Source organism: Natrix helvetica (assembly GCF_964273705.1).
Source record: "Natrix helvetica genome assembly, chromosome: 4".
NCBI classification, from domain to species: Eukaryota; Metazoa; Chordata; class Lepidosauria; order Squamata; family Natricidae; genus Natrix; species Natrix helvetica.
This window is the reverse complement of record NC_138550.1, coordinates 161,195,961-161,210,508: the sequence shown is the minus strand read 5'-3', so window position 1 is coordinate 161,210,508 and position 14,548 is coordinate 161,195,961. Positions and strand designations below refer to the sequence as shown.

The 14,548-nt window shown below is 43.3% G+C and overlaps 1 protein-coding gene across 1 annotated transcript in view; it reads right to left on the bottom strand.

Annotated features, from left to right (window-relative positions):
- Window positions 1–14,548, bottom strand: part of CCN4 (cellular communication network factor 4) — a 65,374-nt gene that overhangs the window by 32,393 nt on the left and 18,433 nt on the right. Inside the window, exon 2 of the mRNA XM_081952585.1 lies at window positions 8,786–8,971. Coding sequence (XP_081808711.1) covers window positions 8,786–8,833 — 48 coding nt within the window. The 5' untranslated portion in view covers window positions 8,834–8,971. The remainder of the gene's footprint in view (window positions 1–8,785; window positions 8,972–14,548) is intronic.

Genomic DNA, 14,548 nt, shown 5'->3' with positions numbered 1-14,548 from the left:
AAGTTACCAAGGTTGAGAAACACTGGTATAAGGCTTCCTGCCTGAGCAGAAGATTAAACTAGAATATTTCCAAGGCTTCTTCAAAAAAGCCAATGCAATCCTAAACTGCATTAAGAGAGGGATACAATCAAGATCAAGTGAGGTACTAATACCACTCTATAAAGCCTTAGTAAGGTCACACCTGGAATACTGCATCCAGTTTTGGTCACCACACTATAAAAATAAGATGTGGAGACTCTAGAAAAAGTGCAGAGAAGAGCAACCAGGATGATTAGCGGACTGGAGATTAAAACATATGAAGAACGGTTGCAGGAACTGGGCATGGCTAGTCTAGTAAAGAGAAGGACCAGGGGAGACATGAGAGCTGTCTTCCAATATTTGAAGGGCTGCCACGGGGGATAAAGGGGGTCAAGCTATTTTCCAAAGCACCTGAAGGCCAGACAAGGGATAATGGATGGAAACTGAACAAGGAGAGATTCAACCTGGAAATAAGGAGAAATTTTCTGACAGTGAGAACAATTACCCAATGGAACAGAAGTTGCCTTCAGAAGTTGTGGGAGCTTCATCCCTGGAGGCTTCCAAGAAGAGACTGGACTGCCAGATGTCGGAAATGGTGTAGGATATCTTGCTTGAGCAAGGGATGGACTAGATGACCTATAAGGTCCCTTCCAACTCTGTTAATCTGTTATCTGTCCCTTCCAGCTCTATTCTGATTGATTGCATTCTATTCCGATTCTGACTATTAGTGTTTGTTATTATAAAATAAACTTTGTTTTTATTATTATTATTATCTCTGATAATAACCAAAATAAGTTCACTTTTATTTTTGTAAACTAAGACTAAAAAGATGATGATTCCTGTATTCCATATAGATAAAAGCTAGGCTTATAACTTTACAAGAGAGCAAAAAGTTTCTATATTAGCTCATAATTGCAATGATGAAAGAGAGAAACCCCCTTCCTCAGTATTACTTTGTTGCCTTCTACTTTTCCCCTTTCCCCCCCTTAACTTTCTGTACTTTCCTTTTTTCCTTTTTTTAGTTTGTATTCATCTGTTTTACCAAGCTTATTAAGAACTTTAATAAAATATATATTTTAAAAAAAAACAGAAGTCTTCTCAATTCATAGCTACAGCAGCTTAATAACAGTTTTACATTTACAAGCTCACATATTCCAGCCAAACTTTGCCACTAACAAAGAGAACAATTTTGGGAGAAAATAAAAGTCTGACTGTTTAACCAAATAACATAATAACAGACTTGGAAATCTTCTAGTTCAACCTCCTGATCAGGCAGGAAACCTTAGACCACTTCAGACAAAGGGTTATCCAATCTCCTCTTTAAACCTTCCAGTGTTGGGGCATTCACGACTTCTGGAGGCAAGCTGTTCCACTGATTATTTGTTCTGATTGTCAGGAAATTTCTTCTTAGTTCTAAGTTGCTTCTCTCCTTGATTAGTTTCCACCCATTGCTTCTTGTCCTGCCTTCAGGTGCTTTGGAGAATAGTTTGACTCAGTGGTGGGTTTCAAATTTTTTTAGAACCTCTTCTGTAGGTGTGGCTTGACAGCCATGTGACTGAGTGGGAGTGGCTTGCCAGCCATGTGACTAGGTGGGCATGGCCAACTTGTAAAATGTGGTGAAACTCACTTAACAACGCTCTTGCTTAGCAACCAAAATGTTGGCTCAGAAACTCTGCCATTGAAGTGTGCAAGTCTTAAAGCTGTCAAGTTACAAGACCCTTGCACCCCTAAACCTTTAGAAAAAAAACCCAGGGGTGTTCAAACTTGACAGCTTTAAGACTTGTGGACTTCAACTCCCAGAATGCCTCCTCCAATCATGTTGGCTCAGAAACTCTGGCATTTGAAGCACACAAGTCTTAAAGCTGTCAAGTTACAAGACCCTTGCACCCCTAACCCTTTAGAAAAAACCCAGGGGTGTTCAAACTTGGCAGCTTTAAGACTTGTGGACTTCACTTCCCAGAATTCCTCCTCTCGCTCTTCATCTTGATGCTGTGCGGATGGGCGGGGGGAGGGAGCTGGAACCGGTTCTAAACGGCACGGTAGATTTGTGGAACCTCTTCTATAGAAGAAGTTAGAACTGGCAGGAACCCACCCCTGGTTTGACTCCCTCTTCTTTGTGTCAACCCCTGAGATATTGGAACACTGCTATCATGTCATCCCTTAGTCCTTCTTTCTATTAAACTAGACATACACAATTCCAGCAACTGTTCTTTATATGTTTTAGTCTCCAGTCCTCTAATCGTCTTTGTTGCTCTTCTCTGCACTCTTTCTAGAGTCTCATTATACATTACTCATTTCACATTAGAGAGAGGGACTTTTTTTGCAAGTTTTTGTTTTGACTCATCCATGCCATTTCCTCCTTCCTCTTTCCCATCTCCATCATCAACAACAAAACAATTACGACATACCGGCAATCCTAAACTTACTTATCACAATTGGGACCGGAATTTCCATTATAAATGGTTGCCGTCATAAGTGGAATCATCCTGTGCTCAGACCCAATTTTACCACCATTTTTACAATGGTCCTAAAGTCCTCACAGTCCTTAAGCGAATCACACAGTTATTAAATGAATCCAGCTTCATCAATGGTGGATTTTGGCCACCACTACACCACCAAGAATCATGGCGGCGCAGTGGTTAGAATGCAGTGTTGCAGGTTAAACTCTGCCCACTGCCAGCAGTTCGATCCTGACTAGCTCAAGGTTGAAGTCAGCCTTCCATCCTTCCGAGGTGGGTTTAAATGATGACCCAGATTGTTGGGGGCAAGAGGCTGACTCTGTAAATTGCTTAGAGAGGGTTGTAAAGCACTGTGAAGCAATATATAAGTCTAAGTGCTATTGCTATTTTTTTTTACTGGAAAATGGCAAAAAAAGAAAACCTCACAAATCGCAATTGTGTGATTGCAGGATGACCACTGCAACTGGTCATAAATATTGGAGTTGGTTTCGAAGGACCTGAATTGCGAACGTGTAACCAGGAGGTTGATGCCACGGTTTGTGACAGTTATAGGAGCAAATACGGGTTGCAAGCGACATTTTCTGAGGCCTTTATAACTTTGAACTGTCCTTAAGAGCCCTGATGGTGCAGTGGTTAGAACACAGTATTGCAGGCTGACTCTGCTCACTGCCAGCAGTTCGATCCTGACCGACTTAAGGTTGACTCAGCCTTCCATCCTTCCGAGGTGGGTAAAATGAGGACCCAGGTTGCTGGGAGCAACATGCTGACTCTGTAAAGTGCTTAGAGAGGGCTGTAAAGCACTGTCAGTGTTCCAAATATCATGCAGAATTAAATCATTGTCCAAAGCAAAGGTATCCTTAAAACTCCAATTTAATAAGACAGACATCTTGGCATTATGCTATGAAATTTCAACTCTATTGTACATCCTGTGGGTTCACCCAGCTGAAAGTTCATCATCTATCCCCACACCCCATAATTCATCACATGGTCCAATCTTCATCTTCCATGCTGGCATGTACACCCCTCTGCTTCCGGCCAGGTGTCGAGGTGCGGAGACAAAATAAGACCTTGAGCTTCTAAGAAAATCCATAACAATACATTCCACAATCCTTCTCCTTTCTATTCCCCCCCTCCCAACTGCTACACTAATGAAACAGCATAAGAAATTAATAAAAAGTGTGGCAGGCCAAAGATCCTAAAAGGAACAGAACTACAGGCCTGACAGCACTGTGAAGTGGCATATAAGTCTAAGTGCTATTGCTATTGCTATTAAATGAACGGTTGTGAGTCTGTTCAAGTTGTAAGGACTACCTGTTTAGGCGTGTGTACAATTGGGTGTGGGTGCTCAAGACTGCACTTAACCCTTAAAATCTTTAGGTGAAAGATTTGGGGCCTTGGTTAATTTATGTTTCAGCCTGGTTTTACTGAGTTCCCACCCTTTGCATATTTTCGGTTGGAATTGTTTAGTTTGCTTAAATCACCGGGGTCCTGCAGGCTGGGAGCAACTTCATCTGGGAATTTTGTTTTTATTTTTGCAAGAGTCAGCCTGCTCACTCGGTTGACTAAACTGTAAATTGTTAACAAATCATAAATCTCGGGTACGAAATCACATTCCATATTTTATATTCCTGGCTGGAATTCGGAACTTCTTTTCTCATTGTAGCTTCTTATAACATATTGTTTTTAATGCTCTTTTTTCCTGTTTTATGGCTGGTCTAATTCAAAAATTAGGAAAAGTTTCCTGAAAGGAGGAACAGTTCAATAGTACAGATAATCTATAAGGAAAGAGGTAGATGTCTGTCTGTCTGTCTGTCTGTCTATCTATCTATCCATCTATCTATCATCTATCATTATTTGTCATCTGTCATCTATCAATCTATCATCTATCTATCTATCTATCTATCTATCTATCTATCTATCTATCTATCATCTATCTATCTATCTATCATCTCATCTATCACCTAGCATCTACCTAGCATCTATCCATCCATCCATTCATCTATCTATCTATCTCATCTACCTATCATCTACCTATCCATCTATCAATCAATCATCTATCATCTATCCAACTATCCATTCTTCTACCTATCATTTATCAATGTATCATCTGCCATTTATCAATCTATCATCTATCTATTATCTATCTATCTATCTGTCTATCTATCTATCTACTATCATCTATCTTCTATCTCTTTATCATCTATCATCTAACAATTCATCTATCTATCTATCTATCTATCTATCTATCTATCTATCTATCTATCTATCTATCATCTATCTCTCAGGGATGCTGTAGTCCAAATTTCTGCAATGAACAGAGGGTTGGACAAAATAATCTCAAAGGTTCTTTCCAGCTTTATATTTCTGTTCATGCAACAAACTTATCCAGGGTATTGAGTAATTCATTCTCAAGACTGGCAGGAATCTTTGAACCATCATTAATCAAATGGACTGGACTTGTACCACAAGCTAAAGCAGGTGCACCATGAAGACAATCAAACCAAAAAGACCAGGGGAATCACAGCATCACACGCATTTGCCGAACAAGAGCACAATTGTGCATTTCTCCAGAACAGTGATGCTGTTGATCATGGAAGGTCCACCTTCACCCTTGAGTGGAAAAGAAACTGACCCTTCCTAACAGGAGGTGCCAGTCGATTGTGCCTCTTTTCTAGAAGTACTTTGCAGAAGTCCAAAGGGGTCATAAAAATCACAGACCAAGTTATAGTCAGAGAGTGTAAATACAGAGTGAGAAAGCCCTGTGTGAGCCCATTTTAAATACACAAATCATTGCCTTGCTAAGGAATTCAAAACTAAACAATTATAGCCATGCAGACAAGAGACGAAAAGAATTCAGGCATTTTATCTGTCTAATATATGTTTTTCTTTATACCATCAACCAGTGATTTTCCTCTGTGTGAGTGTAAGGATGAGGAGAGCAGGCCAACGGTTAAGGCTGTGAGCCGGAAAAACAGATCCCAGCCTTTGCAGAAACATAGAAGCTGGCTGGATAACTTTGAGTAGGTCACTTTCTCTCTCAAATGGAAAAATGGAAAAACATCAATATAACAAACACAGAGATGCGCCCTGCATGCTTGATGTGTCCTGCGCATGCATGTGCAGTGCCATAAAAATGCTCTGTGCATGTGCAGAAGGAAAAAACAAGATGGCGGCACCATAGGCATTGCCGAGAGAACCGGTTTGGGGGCGTGGCACGCCTGGGTCACTGCCGGTTCCAGCGACCCAGGCTGCCAAGTTACTACCGGTTCGGCCGAACTGGTTTGAACTAGTAGGAACCCATCTCTTCAAACTGCACTGGCTCACGGTGGTCATAACAGTATGTGGAAATAACCTTGGGAGACAGGAGGAAGAGTTGGAGAATAGACAACCTTCAGAGAAAAGGTATCTGAGCCCACAGAAGGAAAAAGGGTGTGGGAAGCATCTCGGAATTGACCCCCCCTAATGTTCTGGAAGGGGTGCAGTGACTCAAGGGTTAAAGACTGGGAGCTTCTCAGCTGGAGATCTGACAGCCCGGGTTTGAAATTCTGAGCACTGGGCAATGGAGTGAACTCCTGTTCTTTCCTTGCCCCAGCTCCTGCCCATCTAGCAGTTGGAAAACATGCAAATGAGAGTAGATGAATAGGTACCACTTTGGTGGGAAGGTAACAGCATCCTGTGTGCCTTTGGCGTACGGCCATGCTGGCCACATGACCATGGAAAATGTCTTTGGACAATGCTAACTCCCTTGGCCAAGAAATGGAGATGAGGGATGAGATGAGATGGTGTCCCTAGAATCGGACACAATTGGACAGGGAAACTTTTACCTTCACCTTTAGTTTTCTGGGAAGTGAAGGTGAGGATGGGGAGAAACGCATTCAGACTTGCAAGATGCTGTGATTGTAACTTTATCATAAAGATAGAGCTAGCACTCATGGTTGGTACACTTTGTCTGGTCTGACAAGGTTGATCAGTACCTTGAATTAATTCTGCAGTGAATTGATTCAGATTGATCCCTCCTTCCTTTCTTTCTTTCTTTCTTCCTTCCTTCCTCCCTCACTCCCTCTTTCCTTCCTTCCTTCATCCTTCCTTCTTTCTTTTCTTCCTTCCTCATTCCTCCCTTCCTCCTTCTTTCCTCCCTCCCTCCCTTCCTCCCTTCCCTTCTTCCTTCATTCCTTCCACTCTCCCTTCCACTCTCCCTCCCACCCTCCTTCCTTCCTTTTTTCCTTCCTTCCATGCTCCCTCCCTCCTTTCTTCCTTCCTTTCTTCCTCTTCCTTCCTTCCTTTCCATCTATTTTTCTCCTTCCTTCCTTCCACCCCCTCCCTCTTTCTTTCTTTCTTTCTTTCTTTCTTTCTTTCTTTCTTTCTTTCTTTCTTTCTTTCTTTCTTTCCATCTATCTTTCTCCTTCCTTCCTTCCTTTCTTATTTTTATTTGAACCTTCCATGTAGGCTGATCTGTATGAATGGTTGATAGCCACCTAGAAGTCATTGGCCACCTTCTCTTCCTGCCAATGACATCCAAAGGTTGAGGATGCTGCAGTTACGAAATCTTATTTTCTTTACCTACTCAGCTTCCAAATGAGGCAAGTCCTGATTTAAAAGCCTCAGTTTAAAAACCTCTGCCAAATTTTTTCCCTTAACTTTTATTACCTTTATGCAAGCTTTCCAACCAGCCCCCTTTCAATGGGTCACTTTCTGAGCTGAGTCCTGGGAGTCTGCTGGGATCAGCCTACAGGAAATCAGGAAGCCCATACATTTTATGGCCCTGATTTTTTTGCCACGTGGAAACGCAGCCTTTATTTGGGCACCTCAAGCTTTGCAGCAGAATCTTTCTCCCAAGCTTGCATTTTCCAGGGCGCCTCATCCCGGCAGTTACTGCTGCATGTGACTTCTCCTAAGTTACTGATTCATCCCTCAGCAGTCATAGAATATCATGACTCCCCTCTTCTATGAGATGCTGATCTATCTCTCTGTAAATATCTCAATATCTGTAAATATTCCAATATCTCAGGGGCTGCCACCAAGAAGAGGGAGTCAAGCTATTCTCCACAGCACCTGAAGGAAGGACAAGAAGCAATGGGTGGAAACTAATCAAGGAGAGAAGCAACCTAGAACTAAGGAGGAATTTCCTGACAGTGAGAACAATTAATCAGTGGAATAACTTGCCTCCAGAAGTTGTGAATGCTCCAACAGTGGAAGTTTTTAAGAAGAGATTGGACAACCATTTGTGCTTAAATGATATAGGGTTTCTTGCTTGGACTAGAAGACCTTTAAGGTCCCTTTCAACTCTGTTATTCTATTCTAAATATCTCTTCTTGCCTTGGTCCCCCAGCCTCTTCTTTTCCTTGGTCCTCCAGCCAAGCAGTCCCACATTTATTTTCAAGACCAGAAGCTCTACCTGGGATAATCAAGACGGAGTGGTTCCTTATGTCTAGCCTCATTCTCTTCTCCAGGTTCTTTCCGCACACACACCCTCCCCAACCATCCAGCCCATTACTCAAATCTGCAATTGTCCCACTGGGTCAAACAGTTGGATAATTTCCATATGGACACTGTACTTCAAGGTCTCCAGCCGTCATCTGATCACCTTGTCATTAATTAGAATAACAGAGTTGGAAGGGACCTTGGAGGGCTTCTAGTCCAAACCTCCTGCTCAAGCGGGAGACCCTGTATCACTTCAAGCAAATGGTTGTCCGATCTCCTCTTTAAAATCCTCCAGTGATGGAGCACCCGCAACTTCTGAAGGCAAGTCATTCCACTGGTTCTTTGTTCTCGTTCTCATCGTCAGAAAAAAAAAACTCCTTAGTTCTAGATTAGCTCTCTTCTTGATTAGTTCCCATCCCTTGTTTTGTCTCCTGCCTTCTGGTGCTTCGGAGAATGGGTTGACCCCCTTCTTCTTGGTGGAAGCCCCTCCAATATTGGAACATTGCTATTATCTCCTCCTAGTCCTTCTTTTCACGAGACAAGACAAACCCAATTCCTGCAACCGTTCTTCATACATTTTAGCCTCCAGCCCTGAAATCATCTTTGTCGCTCTTCTCTGAACTCTTTCCAGAGTCCCGACATCTTTTTAGTACTCTGGTAGTAACCCAAACGTGATGCAATATTCCACTCTGTGTCTTACCGAGGCATTACAAAGCGGTAATGTCTTTTCCTCCATTGTAATTTCTCTCAGTCTTGCAGTCAGCTAAATGCCTGGAGAAAGTTCTTTTTTTTTTCACTCCTCCCCTCTTCAACCTTTTGCAATGAGCTTTCTTCTCTCGCTTTCCCCTGAGTTGCCAAACCAAACTAAGCCAAGGTGGGGGGCTTACCTGCAAGCTGCTGCTGATTACTAAAAGCCAAGGCAAAAGCCACCTCATCACTGGAAGCCAGGGTGAAAGGCATGGATTGAACCCAGCTCTTGGACGAAGACCACATCCAACTCCCTTTGCGGAGTCCAGCTACCAGCCGCTGAGTTGACGGGAGATGGGAGTTGATTCTCTTTGACTCTGGGGAAGCTTTATTAAAGACAGATCTGACGTCAGGTTGGACGGCTGCATATTTTCTTCGGGAATAACTTTTCCTGCCTCCTCTTTTTTTCCCCCCCTCTCTCTCCCTTTCATTTGGGTGACTCATCCCCACCTCCAGCTCTCTCACTGTATTGCCTTCTTCTGCCAGGAATTTCTTAAAGGAAAATTCACCACATATCATCAGCACAAGACACTGTAATTTTAATACCCAACTCCTGCCGCTCAGGGTTCGGCCTATAATTATATTTATTTATGACTTTGCCCCTGAAGACTAGGTGGGCTGGATGGGAGGGAAATGAAAGAATTTTATCAGGAAGGAGGGAGTGCAAAACTAAAGGGGGTCGTCTTTTCCAAGGTGCCCCCCCCCCCAGAGGAACAGATCCCTATCCTTCTCTGGCCAAAACGTCTAAACACCTGACTTAAAATTGGTTTAAAGGTGAGTCCAGCTTCCCTGTGTCTTCAAGCAATGTTTTTGGCATGCTACATAAGTGGTTTGCCACCGCCTTTTTCTGCAATGTTTCTTTTCAAAGACTTCCAATAAAACTTGTATGTACACATCAACATACATAAAAAACAGAGTTTTGATTGCATCATCAACCCCTATCAGGGATAGGTTGCTGCGAACATTATTGCCGGTTCGCTTTGCTTGTGCTTTGCGTGCATGCATGCGTGCACAGTTGCCTGTAAATTGTTTTGCGCATGAGCAGAACATTATAAAAGGACTAAAAAACATGCCAGCAATAGCATGGGTGACCAGGGAACCGGTTCAGGGGCGTGGCCAGCCTGTTGTCCCTACCGGTTCGGCAACCCAGTTCCAATTTCCACTACCGGTTCGCTTGAACCAGTGCGAACTGGTAGCAACTCACTTGTGACCCCCATCTTGAAATGTTTTATCATATCCTATGGATATCCTTCACTTAGAATGTAGAATCATAGGGCTGGAAGGGATCTTAGAGATCTCCCAGTCCAACCTTTTTCTCATGGCAGGAGAGGTGGCTTATACCATCCCAGTCAAATGATTGTCCCATCTGTTTTTGATGACCTCCAGTGGTGGAGCACCCACAATTCCATTAATTTACCATTCTACAATTTAGTATTCCACAATTCCATTAATTTAGATTAATGGAATTAATCTATTCCATTGATTAATTGTTAATCAATACCAATTGGAGAAGCTAGTAGGAAAGTTGAAAAGATAAGAAACATAAGAAGATGAGAAAGATGAGAAGGATAATATTAATACAGTCCTACTACATGATTAGATATCCTTAGGTATAAGACAGTGGTGGGTTTCAAAATTTTTTAGAACCTCTTCTGTAAGTGCGGCCTGCTTTGTGGGAGTGGCTTGCCAGCCATGTGACTGGGTGGCAGTGGCTTGCCAGCCATGTGACTGGGTGGGAGTGGCTTGCCAGCCATGTGACTGGGTGGGAGTGGCTTGCCAGCCATTTGACTGGGTGGCCGTGGCCCAACTTGTAAAATGTGGTGAAACTCACTTAACAACACTCTTGCTTAGAAACCAAAATATTGGCTCAGAAACTCTGGCATTTGAAGTATGCAAGTCTTAAAGCTGTCAAGTTACAAGACCCTTATACCCCTAACCCTTTAGAAAAAAAAACCAGGGTGTTCAAACTTGACAGCTTTAAGACTTGTGGACTTCAACTCCCAGAATTCCTCCTCTTGCTCTTCATCTTGATGATGTGCGGATGGGCAGAGGGGGGAGTTGGAACCAGTTCTAAATGGAACTGTAGATTTGTGGAACCTCTTCTATAGAAGAGGTTAGAACTGGCAGGAACCCACCCCTGGTGTAAAACCTAATGCTGGGAAAGATTGAGGGTAAAAGAAGAAGGGGGCGACAGAGAATGAGGTGGCTGGATGGAGTCACTGAAGCAGTTGGCGTGAGCTTAAATGGACTCCAGAGGATGGTAGAGGACAGGAAGTCCCGGAGGAACGTTGTCCATGGGGTTGCGATGGATTGGACACAACTTCGCAACTAGCAACAACAACAACAACAAGGTGTAAGACATTGCTGTGGAAATTAGGTGTTCAGCAGAGTGATGGCATGGGGGCAGGGGGGACTTTTTGTGTCTAGTGTTTTGGCATGCAATGCCCTATAACAGTGTCCTGAGAGGAGAAGTTGAAACAGTTTATGTCCACGATGTGATAGGTCTGTAGATATTTTCTCAGCCCTCTTTCTTGTCCGTGCAGTATACAAGTACTCAGTGGAAGGCAGGCTGGTTGCAATTGTATTTTCTGCAGTCCTAACTATCTGCATAAGTCTATACCTGTCCTGTTTGGCTGCTGTACCAAACCAGACCGATATAGAGCTACAAATGACAGACTCGATAATTCCTCCGTAGAACTGTATCGGCAGATCCTCGGGCAATCTGAGCCTTGGGAAATCGGAGTTCCCAGAAGTAGCCATTTTGTGATTGTACCTCGATGGGGTTACTATTTCATTACATTGTGTTGCTTTCTGTTCTTGGCTGCTGATTTACTTCTGGATTATTTCCTTTGAATTAGAAGTTTGCCTTCTGTGTGGAAAGCTTTGTCCTGTGGTTTCCATTTGGACATTGTCCAGAGTTGCTGGGTGGCCATACAAATTTAAATAAATGAATGTGTCCAAGCAAATTATGATGCTTAGCTGTCTTCTCCTAAAATGTGAGGCTAATTCTTCCTCGCCATGTTCACCCTATCCAATCCTGAAGTCTATCGAAGGAGAGACAGATTTCAAGGTTAATGGTGGAGGCGATCACCATTTTCCCTGTCTCACCTTTCAGATTCGTAACCAGCCTGGACAATACTGGCTGAGCATGATGGGGGTGTTAGTCTTGCACATCTGGTCAACAGGAGGTTGGGGAAATAACAGAATAACAGAGTTGGAAGGGGCCTTGGAGGTCTTCTAGTCCAACCCTTTGCACAAGCAGGAGATCCTATGCCCATGATGGCGAACCTATGGCACATGTGCCACAGGTGGCATGTGGAGCCATTTGTCAGGGCACGCAAGGCGTTGCCATGTCAGCTGGTCAGCACTGACTTCGCCCTTCTTTTGAGGCTGTTTTTCCCCCTTTGGAGGCTGAAGCCTCTGGAGCACGAAGAACTGCCTTATGGGCAAACCGGAAGTTCGGGAAGAGACTCCCAGTTTGCTTGTAGGGCCATTTTTCACCCTCCCGAGCCTTCAGGAGCCTTCCCTGAAGGCTCCAGACAGCAAAAATTGGCCCTATGGACAAACCAGAAATCACAATTCCCCAACTTCCAGGTTCCCCGTAGGTCCATTTTTCACCCCCTGGAAGCTTCAGGGAAGCTCCTGGGGCCTCCGGAGGCTGTTTTTGCCCTCCCCAGCCTCCTTGAAAACCTCTGGAGCCTGGGGAGGGTGAAAAGCGGGGGCGGGGGCTCGTCGTGCGTGCATGCGCGTGGGTAGGGGGTGTCACGCACATAGCATTATGGGTGTGGCAGGCCCACGCATGACCCCTCCTGCGGTTCCCCCCCCCCCCCCAGCTTTTGGCACGGGAGCCAAAAAAGGTTCGCCATCACTGCCCTATACCATTCCAGACAAGTGGCTGTCCAGTCTTTTCTTAAAAACCTCCAGTGATGAAGCACCTACAAGTTCTGAAGTCAAGCTATTCCACCGGTTAATTGTTTTCACCGTTAGGAAAATTCTCATTAGTTCTAGGTTGCTCCTCTCCTTGATTAGTTTCCTTCCATTTTCCATTGCTAGGTAGCATCAATGCTAGAAAGGAGTGGGATTGCTCTCTATTTATGTAAAGTATATAAACTCCCTTCGACACTGACAAAGCAAGCCACTTGTACATAAATAAAGAGCAATGCCCACTCCTTTTTAGCACTGATGGGTTTACCTAGTTGGGTAATGAAATGTCTGCAAGAAAATCATGAAGCTCAGAGACCCAAGGCTTCCAACTTCTAAAGGCAAGCTAATCCACTGTTTAATTGTTCTCACTGTTAGGAAATTTCTCTTTGGTTCTAGGTTGCTTCTCTCCTTGATTAGTTTCCATCCATTGTTTCTTGTCTTGCCTTCTGCTGCTTTGGAGAATAGGTTGATCCCCTCTTGTTTGTAGAAACCCTTCAAATCTTGGAACATTGCTATCATGTCGCTCCTAGTTCTTCTTTTCACTAGATTAGACAAACCCAATTCCTGCAACCGTTCTTCATATGTTTTAGCCACCAGTCCCCTAATCATCTTTGTTGCTCTTATCTGCACTCTTTCCAGAGCCTCAACATCTTTTTTATAATATGGTGACCAAAATTGAATGTAGTATTCCAAATGTAGTTACCAAGGCATTATAAAGTGGTACTAACACTTGACGTGATCTTGATTCTATCCTTCTGTTAGTCAGTTACTGCTATCGAGCCAGGTTTTGTTAAAATATTCATGACTGGGAAAGACATGGGAACAAGGTCAGTCAATGAATAGGCATAGCAACTAAGTCAGCCAATGGGAGCTTAAACAGATCTGTGTCTGTGCAGAGAATTGAAACAGAAACTTTAAGCAGTCTGCTGCTCTGAGAAGTAAACAAGCAGTCTGTCTGGGCTTGTCTGCTGAAATAAATCCAACTGCTGCTTGTGCTTACTTGGAAGAACCACCTGTTGGTATTGTACATTTATTCATCTATTTTTATGTATATAAAGAAGTTTAATGAATCCAGCTGAATCAATTATCTGTGTGTGCTTTCTGGATTCGATTTTTCTGCAACAGGTTTCACCTCTTCTGTACCTGTACATTTTATTTGTGTGTAAGTGTAAAATCTTGCTTTTATCCAGACAGACAGAATTTTATTTTGTTAGATAGAGCCCATTGTTCAAGTTTATCAAGATCCATTGGATTTTGAGCCTTTCTTTTTTGCGTGAAGATTCCTGCAATGCTAAGCAAGAACTTTGATCCCTTCAGTACTTGTTGAGTTTGTGCAGATGGAAAGCACTTCTTTGCACTTATGACGTCTCCAATGACACAATCCAGATAGAAGCCCATTCTCCCTTGTGAAAAGAAAGCCACAGTCTCAACCCAAAGCTGATGTGCGGATAAGAGCACAGCCATGTGCCCCAGTTTATCCCCTTGGAAACGAAAACTCAGCAGAACATGGCAAATGTAAAATGATGGGATCAGAAAACTTCAAATCTGAACAGGATGAAAGAGTCACCAAGCCACAGCAGCCTCGCTTTCTGCCTGGGAAACCAAGTTCTGTCAAATGCCTCTCAAGTATGACTTCATCACTTTAAGTCCTGCTGTACTGCATATATCTTGCTATTCTGCAAATGCAGGAAAGATAACAACAATCAGTGATCTATGCTTGGTCAACTGTCAGCTGTGGAGGCAAGAACCACAGAATGTTTCCTCTTTCTAATAGAGTGGAAAGATTTATTTTGAGCGGAAGGCTGAAAAACGTTTTCGGCTGAGAGCCACGCTGGAAAAATTCAGCCTGACTGCTTATACAAACACCCGTTTATATACCACCGTTAGATACAAACAGCTTTGCAGGCAGTCTGGGCTAAATTTCATTTCCACTGTTGTTCAGCCTAGCGAGAAACGTAACTCGGTCCAAGCTGCCACGT